Source organism: Chiloscyllium punctatum, chromosome 1, assembly GCF_047496795.1.
Source record: "Chiloscyllium punctatum isolate Juve2018m chromosome 1, sChiPun1.3, whole genome shotgun sequence".
In the NCBI taxonomy this organism is placed as follows: Eukaryota; Metazoa; Chordata; class Chondrichthyes; order Orectolobiformes; family Hemiscylliidae; genus Chiloscyllium; species Chiloscyllium punctatum.
In genome coordinates, this window is record NC_092739.1 from 28,929,339 (window position 1) to 28,942,543 (window position 13,205).

General features: G+C 39.3%; 1 protein-coding gene across 2 annotated transcripts in view; it reads left to right on the plus strand.

Moving 5' to 3' along the window:
- ap1ar (adaptor related protein complex 1 associated regulatory protein) overlaps positions 1-13,205 on the plus strand; it is a 120,943-nt gene that overhangs the window by 54,441 nt on the left and 53,297 nt on the right. For both annotated transcript variants that reach the window (XM_072583512.1, XM_072583418.1), the window contains exons 2-3: positions 8,283-8,331; positions 12,779-12,805. In XM_072583512.1, the coding sequence (XP_072439613.1) occupies positions 8,283-8,331; positions 12,779-12,805 (76 nt within the window). The remainder of the gene's footprint in view (positions 1-8,282; positions 8,332-12,778; positions 12,806-13,205) is intronic.

The window sequence follows — 13,205 nt, forward strand, 5'->3', positions numbered from 1 at the left end:
ACTTTTAGATCTGGTCTATCTTTTTCATTACTATTTTGAAACTAACAGAATTACGGTCGCTGGCCCCAAAGTGTGTCCCTTTGGGGCACTTCAGTCACCTGCCCTGCCTAATTTCCCAAGAGTAGGTCAAGTTTTGCACCTTCTCTCATCCGTACATCCACATACTGAATCCGAAAAGTTTCTTGTGCATGCTCAATAGATTCTTCTCCATCTAAACCCTTAACACTATGGCAGTCCATGTCTATGTTTGGAAAGTTAAAATCCCCTGCCATAACTGCCCTGTTATACTTACAGATAACTGAGATGTCCTTACAAATTTGTTTCTCAATTTCCCTCTGACTATTAGGGGGACTATAATACAATCCCAATAATGTGATCATCTCTTTCTTATTTCTATGTTCCACCCAAATAACTTCCCTGGATGTATTTCCAGGAATATCCTCCCTCAGCACAGCTGTAATGCTATCCCTTATCAACAATGCTATTTCCCCCTCCTCTCTTGCCTCCCTTTCTGTCCTCCCTGTCGCATTTGTATCCTGGAACATTAAGCTGCCAGTCCTGTCCAAACCTGAGCCATGTTTCTGTAATTGTTATGACATCCCAGTCACATGTTCCTAACCATGCCCTGAATTTGTCTGCCTTCCCTGTTAGGCCCCTTGCATTGACATAATTACTTTATCAGTCTTTCTTTGTTCTCTTTGTTCCTGCCTGCCCTGATTGTTTGGCTCAGTTCTTTTCTCAACTATACCAATCTCAGATTGATCTATTTCCTCACCATCTCCCTGGGTCCCACTCCTTCACCTTACTAGTTTAAATTCTCCCGAGCAGCTCTAGCAAATCCCCCTGCCAGTATATTAGTCCCCTTCCAATTTGGGTGTAATCCATCCTTCTTGTACACGTCACTTCTACCTCAAAAGAGATTCCAATGAACCAAAAATGTGAATCCTTCTCCCATACACCAACTCCTCACCCATGCCTTCATCTGCTCTATCCTCCTATTCCTACCCTTACTAGCTTGTAGTGAGTAATCATGGGAGTAATCCAGATATTCCTACTCTTGAGGACCTCCATTTTTAAATTTGTTCCTAACTGTCTCTCTATTCTCCCTTCAGAATCTCAACCTATTCCCTTCCTGTGTTGTTAGATCCAACGTGTGCAATGACCTGCTAGGCCCTCTTCCCCTTTGAGAGTATTCTACCCCCTCTCTGGGACCTCCTTGATCCTGGCACCAAGGAAGCAACACACTATTATGATTTTTAGCTGTTAACCACAGAAACATCTGTCTATGCCTCGGACTAGAATCCCCTAACACAATCGATCTCTTGGAATCTGACATGCTCCTCACCGCATTACAGCCAGTCTCGATACGAGAAACTAAGCTGTTCATGCTATATTCCCCTGAGAATCCATCACCCCCCTATATTTTCCAAAACAGCATATTTGTTTGAAATTAGGGCAGCCACAGAATACACCTGCACTACCTGCCTACCATCTCTTACCTTTCCTTCAGTTAACCCATCTATGTGATTGTATCTGTAAATTTTCCCCCTTCCTATAACTGACATCCATCACACCCCCTTGCTCTTATAAATTCACCATTGGCTCTAACTGTCGCTCCAATCGTTTCATTCGATCTGATAGAATGCGCACAATTACAAGAAAATGTTAGGATCACAAACAACTGTTTTACACGTCCTTCATCAACCTAACGAAGGCTTGACATAGTGTCCACCAGAAGACCTGGCTGTTAACTATCGTAATGCAGCTGCTGTGATAAGTTCATCAGGATGTTGAGGTTGCTGCATGATGACATATCTGCAACACTGACGAACCTCTGTGGATTGAAGTCTCGCCCCTCATCATGGAGACAAGGGTCAAGCAGGGCTGCGTTGTCACACACACCATGTTCACCATCTTCATTGTCATCATCCTCCGTCTCACTGGCGAAAACCTACCCAAGGATATTCAAGTCATTTACAGTTTGGACGGCAGGCTGTTCAACTGTAATAGGTTCAAGAGCATGGTCTCCACTACATCCATCTTTGAGCTTCAATATGCTGACAACAATGCCATTGCATCACAATCTATGGAAGATCTGCAAAGCATCTTGGATGGCTTTGCCAAGGCATATAAGTTCCTAGCTTTCACCCTTAACATAAAAAAAATCCTAGCACTCCATCAACCCCAAAAGTCCCTCCACCCCTCATACAATAAGGATCAACAGCCATCCCCTTGAAAATGTGGGTCAGTTCCCTTACCTCAGCAGCCATCTCTCCTCCAAGGCCATCATTGATGTAGAGTTACAGCACCGTCTGAGCTGTGCCAGTGCAGCTAATGCCCAACTCAGAAGCGGGGGTGTTTGAAGATGATTTGTAGGCCCAGACTAAATTTCCTCCCCATACCGCTATATGGAACTGAAATGTGAACTACCTCCAACAGGCATTTTAAAGCACTTGAGCAACACCACCAGAGATCCTATGAAAAATTCTGCACGTCACCTGGGAAGACCAGCAAACTCACTCCAGAGTCATGGAGGAGGCCAACCTAGGTAGCATCACCATTACCATAATTCAACAGCAACATGGATGGACCAGTCATGTCATCTGAATGCCCAACTCGTGCCTCCCAAAACAGATTACATACTCTAAGCTGGAGGAAAGTCAGCGTGCCCCTGTTGGCTAAAAGTAAAGCTTCAAAGATAACATCTGGACCAACCTCAATTCCATCTCAACATCAACAACTGGGAGTACATGGCTCTAAACTGGAATCAGTGGAGAAACATCATCCAGCAAGTAGCCATGCAGTATGAAAACAGTCTCTGCCATGCCGCTGAACAGAAGTTACTCTCTCTTGCACAAAGAGACAGAACATCAGGAAGGCCCATCTCCAAACTCCATTCCTACCCACCAATGCCCACATTGCAATAGAATCTGTGGATCCTGGATTGACCTCTTCCGCCATCTGAAAACCCATGAATAGATGCCCTTATGAAGGACACTCATACTCTACCCCAGGTTATCGCCAGTATACTATAAGTTGTTTTACAGTTATGGTACTGTTCTCACTTTTGAGTTAGATTTGAATTCAAGTCTCACTGCTGAATCTTGAGCATATCATCTGATACTTCAGTAGTATTGAGAGGTGTCATCTTTAAGATATGACATAACAAGGTGTGGAATGCCTCCTTGAAAGTTGTAAGCAATCCTCAACAATAATTCCTGACAACAATTGGCGTCACCAAAAACAAATTACCTGGTCAGTTGCTTATTTCTATTTCTCTGAACATTACAGCACTGACTGCATTTTTAAAGTACGTACTTGTCCTGTGATGCTGCAAGACATAAGTCATGAAAAGTGCTGTTGGGCTGTTTCATTGTTATACCAGTTGATTTATTGTGACTCGGTCCATCAACTAAAAACAAATCACAGCAGATGAGCAGAAAGTTGAGGGCCACATGAAATCCAACCTGAAAATCTATTAGTGTACATTGATATGACAAATGATATTAATGCTTACTTTGTACAATTGTAACAACTCTGAGCAGCAGGCAGATTTATGGAATCTGAAGCTAAAATATTTGCAGGGGATTCTTGTTCTGCCTTCCTAGTTTTTGTAGTTGTTCGGTATTCTCTCACCCTCACTGCTTGGGCACCTTTAACCTGCAATATGACCATCCCCACATCTACTGTCCAGGTAGAACTCCACCTTGCAGATGCACAGCAGTAATTCCTGTGACCAATCAGGTTCTGAAACCTGGAGCTCAGGTGACACTTCCCGCAGATGTATTCATTTTCACTTCTAGTGAGTTGGCATAGTTGATATGACAGTACTGACTTATTTCTATTGCTGTCTATTTGCTATATCTTATCAGGCCATCTCTGGATCACTTATTGAGAGGAAACCTGTAATGCTTGGTCTCATCTTTAACTTGCTTCAGTTTTGGAGGTTTGCACATTTTGAAACTGATGGACCTTTATACCAAGATCTTTCATCTCCTCTTTACCCCTGTGGTGACAGCCAAGACCGGGTATCTGTTGGCACTATTTCTCTTCCTGATTGCAATTTAAAATGGGTCATAATGAAACAGTAACTTTGTTTCTATCTATGAATTTCCTAACGGGTTGAGGAAGGTTTAGAGATTTGTCTCATTGAAGGTGATCGTGCTTTGTATTGTGTGATGTGAATGTTATTTGCTTATTAATTAAATATTGGATGATATTCTCATCATATCACATGGGTACAGACTGCTTTGGTATCTGAAAAGTTGCACCTCGAGCTAAACAACAATGACTATCCCCAAATTTTTAACTAATGATGGTGGGATGCATGATCTGGGAAATGTTATTGCTAATCATTAACCTCGCACAATGCCCACTGCATCATCATGAGTCATTGCCTGAAATATTGATTGCTATTTTCTCAGATGTTGCCTGAACTGTTCAACATTTCCAATAATTTCTGCTTTCAGTGGAAATTGGCTCAGTGGCAAAATTGATTAACACTTCTAGCCATTTGATCAAGCAGCCCAACTCAATTATTTTGCCAGACAATGCCTTTAGTGGGGGGGTACATGGCGGTGGGAAGTCAATCCATAGGAAAACAATAACACTGGTGTTCTGGAAGAATTCATTTAAAGGTTGATGTAAGCATTTAACTTTCTAGGCCTTCTTTTAAAATAATAACACAGTCTGATTGGAGACTGCAATTTAGAGAGGGGTGCAAGTTAATATTAACAGTAAAGCTTGTATGTTTTTACTTGTTGAAATCCTTTTTATATTCTGGATGAATGGACCACAAAAAAAAACCTGGGCTATGGGAGGAATGGCTGAATAACTTTGAAGATGTGATGTTTAAGCAATATCTCTAGATGTCAATTTTAGCTTGAAGCTGTCACAGTTGGAGCCAGTTCTCAGTTATTAACTGCATATCCACATTCCAACAGTATATAATCAGGGATAGCAGTATTGCTGCTTCTGTAAGCCTGAAGGCGTAATCTACAAATTAAAACCTGTTCTGTATTCTGCTTACACCAAATTTCAGCCAAAGCCCCATAACAAAGTCTGCTCAGGAAGCTTAGCTGTTTATTTTCATCTGACAACAGCTAAATAGCTAGAGTAAAGAGTCCATATTCACTAAAAGGAGGTTGGGGCTCTGATATTTGACAAGGGCGTAGTTGAATTCTTTTGGACATGGTAAACTGGTGACCTCTTGAGACAATCTTCCTTAAATTAGTTTTTTGTAGCTTCACTCCTTTCTTTTCCCTTGGGAAGTAATAAGACAATAGTTGGAAAGGCAATCAGCATGTTTGAACTTTTTCTGTACTTCCATGCCAACATGTCATCGAGTGGGATTTGAACCTGGAGCTTTTGGCTTAGAGGTGGAAGTGCTATCTGCAGAACTACCAGACCTCAGGTTAACATCTACTATTTTGTCTAAAGCTCAACGATTTATAGGGAAACAGACATTTGCAAAATAAAGGAATACAGATTTAACAGTCCTAAATAAGCATGTGACTGATACAAACTGTGTGGATGCTGGCAAATTATGAACAACTAACAGCCTGCACTGTGCTAGTCCATTTAAATCGTAAATGTCAAGACAATGTTGACTTGATTCTTCAAAGTCTTGAAAGTAGCTACCATACCAGAGTGCAAAGACCACAATGTTACTGACTCTTTGCTGCCATTTTCTGGTTTTGAATCTGACTCCAGCCGATGCCCTCGTGAAGCCTTGCAGCTTTCTTAATTATGCATCTTGAAAGATGGAAGGGCACCCAACTGTACTTAAACATGACATTCAAAGAACCCTATACAGTATGATTGTCAGCAGGAAAAGGTTCCCTGTGTGGTTATCGGCCTGATTTCTTATTCTTTGCAACAATATCTGGAATTCAAATTTGTAGTGGTTAGCAGCTGATCATAATACAAAGAACAATACAGCACAGGAATAGGCCCTTCAGCCTCCAAGCCTGCGCTGACATATATTTTGCTCTTCCATGCTTAAATTGTCTTTACTTACAGGATCCATATCTCTCTATTCTGTCTTGTATATGTACTTGTCCAGGTATTTCTCAAATGCTGCTATTGTCTCCTTCCACCACCTAGCAATGCATTTGAGGCAATCACCACCCTTTGTGTGAACAACTTTGCCTCACACATCTCTTTTAACCCCCGCACACCTTGTATCTGTGTCCCCTAGTAATTGACCCCTGCATCTCTGGGAGAAAGCCTCACTTTCCACTCTATCCATATCATTCACAGTCTCTTAAACTTCTGTCAGGTCACCCCTCAACCTCCTACATTCCAGTAAAAACAAAACCAGTTTTTCCAAACTTTCTTTATAGTGAAATTCCCCATATCAGGCAACATCCTGGTAAACCTTTTTTGTACCCTCTCCAAAGCATCCACATCCTTCTGGTAATGTGGTGACCAGAACTGTGTGCAATATTCCAAGTGTGGCCTGACTAAAGTTCTATAGAGCTTCAGTATAACTTGTTTATCCTTATACTCAATGCCCTACCAATGAAGACAAGATGCCATAGCCTTTTTTATCTACCTTATCAACCTGCGTTACTATCTTCAGTGATCTGAGGACCTGCACAATTGGATCCGTCTGCATATCAGTACTCCTAAGGGTTCTGCCATTATTGTATAACTTGCTGTACTTGACCTTCAAGATGCATCACCTCACGTTTGTCTGGATTAAACGCCATCTGCCATTTATCCTCTAACAATCCTCCTCACTATTCGCAACTCCGCTAATCTTTGTATTATCCACAAATTTACTAATCAGACCAGTTATGTTATGTATCCTTTCAAATCATTTAAGTAGACCATGAACAGAGAGGTCCCAGCACTGATCCCTGTGGAGCACCACTAGTAACAACCCTCCATTTTGAAAAGCATCCTTCCACTGCTACCCTCTGTCTCCTATGACTAAGCCAGTTTTGTATTCATCTTGCCAGCTCATCCCAATACTATATGACTTCACCTTTTGTACCAGTCTGCCATGACTGACCTTGTCAAAAGTTTTACTGAAGTCCATGTAGACAACGTCAACCACTTTCCTCTTATCTATTATCTTTGTTACCTCCTCAAAATATTTAATCAAGTTAATGAGACACAACCTCCCTGAACAAAGTTGTGCTGTCTATCACTAATAAATCCATTTGCTACTCAGAGATTTCGCCCCGAGATTATTTTCCAGTAATTTTTTTTACCACTGACATGAGGCTCACAGACCTGTAATTTCCTGGATTGTCCCTGTTACCCTTTTTAAACAATGGTGCAACATTGGCTATTCTCTAGTGTTCTGGGACCTCACCTGTGGTCAGAGAGTGTACAAAAATATCTGTTAATGCTCCAATTTGTTCTATAGCCTGACTCAATATTCTGGGATAGATCCCATCAGAACCCAGGGATTTATCTATCTTAATACCTTTTAAGGCTCACAACACTTCTTCCATTTTAATAATCTCAACTTCAATTCTTCAATTTAGCTGGAAAAAATGTTCAGTTTGAAATAGTTGTAAAAATGGCTGATAAGTAAAACATTAAATTTCATTGAATCATCAATCAACACAAGCAAGAACTTTGTCATGATAAAGTGCAGGTTTCCAGTATCCTGTGATTTCTAGCTGTCTGCTTTGTTACAATTATACCGTTATAATTCCACAATGTGGGAGTGGTGATCCTCTGGCATTTAGTCCCTAAATAGTTCAGCCTGTTCACTTGCTTCATATCCTGAAATCTTACCAAACATTTAGTTACCCCTCCTAATATTTCTTTCCTTGACTCAACATTCATTCTTTTTTTAATTATCCCTCTGTGAAACATATTTTCCACATAAGCACAATGAAATCATGAGGTGTTGAGAATATGACTAGGTGCGCAGTGTGTGCTAAGGCTAAATGTTGATGATTATGATTGTTTGCTGTGATAGTGATGAAGAAAGATTGTTACAGTTTTAAAGCATGTTAATGTTAAAAATATAATTTTGTTGTTATTTTTCCCTTTGGTAAATGAGCCCAATGGTGACATGTCTAGCAAGTAAAATTTAGTTATTTATAAAGTAAACAGGTACTGTTGGACAATGCGTCAGTCCAAAGAAATAACTATGCATTCTTGCATTTTACTGAACCCATAATTCTAGACTGATCTTTCTTGTTTTGTTTTTATACTGTACAAGTCACAACATTCACTGCTGTGTGGTTGCTAGGTTACTTTCTGAAGTATTGTCTGCTCATCAAGCAAACTCAATAAAATATCTTGTTTTCTCCTAGATCAAAGTATTTTAGAACAAGTTCTATTGGAGAGCACTTCACTATAGAGGTAAGTAGTACAGTGCTGATTATACATCACCTGACTTGCACACTTGTTACTGTAATACTCTGACTAAAGTGAACGAATGAGTAAAGTTTTGTAAAAAAATAGTGTGCACAAGATTTTTCAGTTGAATATGCTAGGAGATGGTGGTATTACTTCATCATTTGATGTTACCATTTGAAGTGAGAAAATTAGTATTTCTACATGCCAAATTATTCAAAATGTATTCAGTTCATGGGTGCAACACTTGTCTGCACACTCTAGTATACACTGTTACAAGATTAAGTCTTGTTGTATGGAGGAATAGTCTCTGATTCAGTCCAGTTCTTCTTGAACCTAACTGCTGATCATAAAATGTGAAGTATATTGGCATAATTTTAACATTTCCTCCCTTGCCAGAACAAAACAAATGGTTTTCCATTAGAGTACAGTTGTTGGTGAATGATCAGTAGTGATCTATGTATTACATACAATTTGGGTCAGGCTCACCCTAAGCTAAATCTGATTTGCTGTAAAATCACATTCTACTTTTTGTTTGAAAACATTTAGAGCCTATCAAGGGATTTTTTTCTGGCCTCTGAAGGGAGATCCAAATGTTGATTGCAAAGAGAAAAAATAAAAATAAACCAGTCGGGGATATCATAATAGACTTTCGGAGCTTTTGTAATTATGTTGAAAAGAAATAAAGTGGATAAAGTAAACATTGAACCCTCAGACAGACGTACAGGAAAAAAAATCCATGGGGAATGAGGAAATGGCAAGAGACATTGAACAAAAAGTTTGTATTTTCAGAGTATACAAATTGCATTGAGAGAGAGTGAAGAACACAAACTGAGATGGGAGTAATTTCTTCAACCAAAAAATAGTGAACCTACAGAATTCATTGCAACAGAAAGCTGTGAAGACTAAGTCGCTATTTAAGACCGATGAGTTCTTGATTAGCAAGGGGGTCAAAGGTTACAGGGAGAAGGTAAGAAAATGGAGTTGAAAAATATATCCGGTGTGATTGAGTAGCAGAGCAAACTTGATGGGCTGATTGGCCTAATTTTGTTTATATATTATGGTCTAATTAACATCCATAAGAGAAAAGGCATTAGGTTTGAGGTACTAAAAGCTGACTCACCCTCCAAAAATGATGGCCTAGATATGAAGTTTCTTAGGGGTGACTGTAGAGGTAATGAACATGCTGGATAATTTTCCAATATTGCCTAGATTGATTGCAAGTTAATAAATATAATTCTGTTGTTCAAGAAAGGTGAGCAACAGATTTTAAAAAAGATAATTACAGGCCAATTAATTTCACAAAAATACTGGAATCTATTATTAGGGGAGGCCTTCTAAAGCACTTAACCCATGTTGTGATCAGATATTGTCAGCATGGTTTTATGAAAAGGTAATCATGGTTGACCAATTTTGATGCATTTGTACAGGGCTTTGATGATTCATGCCTCGAGTACTGTGTGCCTTTTTGCCCTCCATATCCAAGGAAGAGGCAGCACAGTATTAGCTCACCAGATTGGTTCCTGTGCAAACTTGGTTATATGTGTGATGAGAAGCTGAGTAAATTGCACTCTGTGTAGCCTCTGGCGTTTAGAGAAGTGGAAGTGATCTCACTTAGAGAAGTGATCTCACAGAAACATGTTTGGTTCTGAAGTGTTTGGCAACTTGGCACAGAGATTGTTTCCCCAGTTGATGTACCTAGAATGCAGCGGCATAGTATCAGGATAAGGAGCCAATCATTTGGGACTGTCAGTCACGAATACTTGAAAATACTTACCCAAGAGGGCTGTGGAGTCTACAATGTTGGATGTATTGAACATTGAGATTGATTTTTGATTTCTCAAGGAATTGAGAGAAATGGGTAGCCAGCAGAAAAGTGGAGTAGAAACTGAAGATTATACATGATTGTATTGAATGGCAGAGCAGTCTCTGCTGATCAGGATGTCTGATCCTCGCTGTTACGTTCATAAAGAGGGTTTGTTCAAGTTCCACAATAGAATGCATCTTTGATTGTCAACAGCTTTCGGCAAGACTTGTGCTGACCAGTAATGAAAAGTTTTGCTAACGTTGCTCATTCATGTCATACAATATGCAACATATAAACCCCTCACTTTATATCATATTTTTGGAAGTGTGAGAAGACAGTGGAAATAGGAGGATACGATTGAAGGGAAATATCTGCGATAAACTTGTATGTGGCTGCAAATATGAATGAATTTTTGCATGTTAGTGCACTTAGTATTTTACTCAATTCATGCTTAATTAAATTTTCCTAGCATTTACTCTGCAACATGCAATTTAACAACTATTACAGTAGTAATTAACTTTCCAAAGTTCTAACATTGTTTCATGCAATTCTTACCTTTTGTTTTGCAATGAGGTCATGACATGCATTGAGCTAGTGTTAACAATTTATCTGATGCCAAATGTACCCAATTATTATTATATTCATTATGAAAATAAATTTTGTTCTTAGAAGGAATAAAAGCTAGCCTTCAAATGGAGCTGGGAATGGGACAATGGTCATCTAATGTCTTGAGTATCTATCCCATGTTCGTTGGCCAAAACGTTCAGACAATTGCTGATACAACAAATTACATACCTCTAGAAATATAACAGCAAGTGTTCAGAGCAGAGTGAGTGGTCATTGGGCCGTTCCCATCAATTTTCAGTGGTTATCAGGCAGATCTCATCAGCAGCAGTCCTTATCAGGCAGGGTCCTCAAAGAGCTGTCTTCTCCAAATGAAAGATGCACCCAAAGAGAAGCTGGAAAACCCAGAGAAGAGTTCTCTAACATTTGACTCAAGAGCAAGATGCTGCTTCGCAACTTGAACATGAGCAACACTCCCTGCCTCAGCAACCTGTTGACCTCTGGTGTAGGCCATCTCCAATTGTTATGGTTATATACCTTCTTAATTCAATTAACTAATATATCTAACTGCTGCTTAACAGCTCCATAAACTATCAGAAAATTGCCACAAATCATCGACTGCCTATATTTTGTTACTGTGATCATGAACCACCTCAGATTAATATTCATTACCAAGTTGCTGCTGTTCAATTTGTTGCTGTTTATCACTTATGAGAAGCTTAAGGATTTGTATACAGTCTATGCTAGATCAGCCAAATAGTTAACTACATTAATCAGTTTAGATGTTTCCTTGTATCTGTACTTGAATCCTTCAGAAACACCCTCCTCGTATGCTATGCTGGTCACCAAAAAGATCTACTTTAAGTATCATTGCCAGTTGGAGGGCTACAATATATTTTTAGACTTCTGATACTTGAACTCTAATTTTTATAGATTTTATTGTATAGGAAAAAATATTTTTACAAATACTACAAAGGCTCAATTTTGCCACTTTCAAGATGAAACTGCTATGTACTAGCATCCAGCATTGCTTATCCAGTAAGGACTGCCCTACACTTTTTAAGCTATTTGTTTACAGGCTTATTTAATGCAGAGCCCTAAGAAGCCAAGAGACTGGCATGTGCCAACATACGTGATTAATGACTCCCACTGATTGCTCGCTCATTGACTGACTGTTCCCTTGAGTATTAAGACCGCCTGGTTCAGTTATTGGATTATCCAGTCTGCAGATTGACTTTGACTTTGATTTCAATGTTCATATGGTGTCATTGTGAAATCACCTTAACTCCATAGAGAGTCTGCTTATCCCCTTTACTGCTCCTGTGCCCAAAAAATCGTTAATAACTAGCTAATCATTAGGCTACTGTTGGCAAGGATTTATCTCATTAGACTACTTAGGATTGGCAACTAAGTAGTACAACTCATCATGCAATGTGACTATATTGTTGCTGTCATCTTGACTACTGCGTAAGAGCATGGCAGTCATCCTCCACATTTATCCACTAGTTGGTGGTGCATTGTAGCAGCAGTTTCTGCTTGTCAGAAATCTGACAGAGTAAAATCTAAATTAATATGGAGCTCTTTCACTAGAGGTCGCTGTTGACAGGTGTTATTAATGGCTCTCTCTATGCAGATAGATGTTTCTGTTGCTGTGGGGAAAATTGACGCACATTTTATTCTTGATATGGTGGAATATTGTGATTTCAATTGTCAACCCTTAGTCTCTTTATTGAGAGTCCCTGGGACCCTGTTCCTGAAAAGGCAGTATTAGGAGAGTGTTTGATTATTTTTAAGACCAATTAGATTCTTGATAAACGAGGGGACATAAGGTTATTAGGGGCAGGCAAGACTGTGGAACGATCAGACCAATTTCTCCAAGGAACACTTGCAATAGTCAACTTCTCTGCCTTTCTCTGAAATTGGAAGAATTTGGCGTGGCTATCATTGTTAGCTTATGGTTCTCTTGGACTAAATTGACATCTGTCTTTCTCACTTAGTTCCATCTATTAATGTGGAAGAACCATCTCATTGTGATATATGATGCGAACTTAAAATTAACCACACTCTGCTTTTTATTTACAGTTTGAGAATTTGGTGGAGAGTGATGAGGTATGTTTAAATCCATTCCCCTTGGGAATCTGTCAAAGTGCACTTCGTGACTATTACTGCTAACTGTATCACAGCTGTGTTCCCAGCAGACTCTAAGATCACCATTGAACATATCTAATTGCTACAACTGACGCTAGACAAAATGGCTGAACCTGAAGCTGTCCAGGGATTTCTATTGTCTTTGTATGTTGTTCATGATTAAACATCAGTATTTTACCTATCATACCTTTTCAAACAATAAGTTCAAGGACTTTTTAATCCATTCTTGGATTTTGCAAGATAAATGAGAAGAATTTTGTAATCTTCTTTCCCCATAACATAATAATGTGATCTTGCTGTCTTACAAAGTATTTCTTAAAATGTACTGTCTTTTTGAGAAGTTCTATTCTGCATTTTTCCA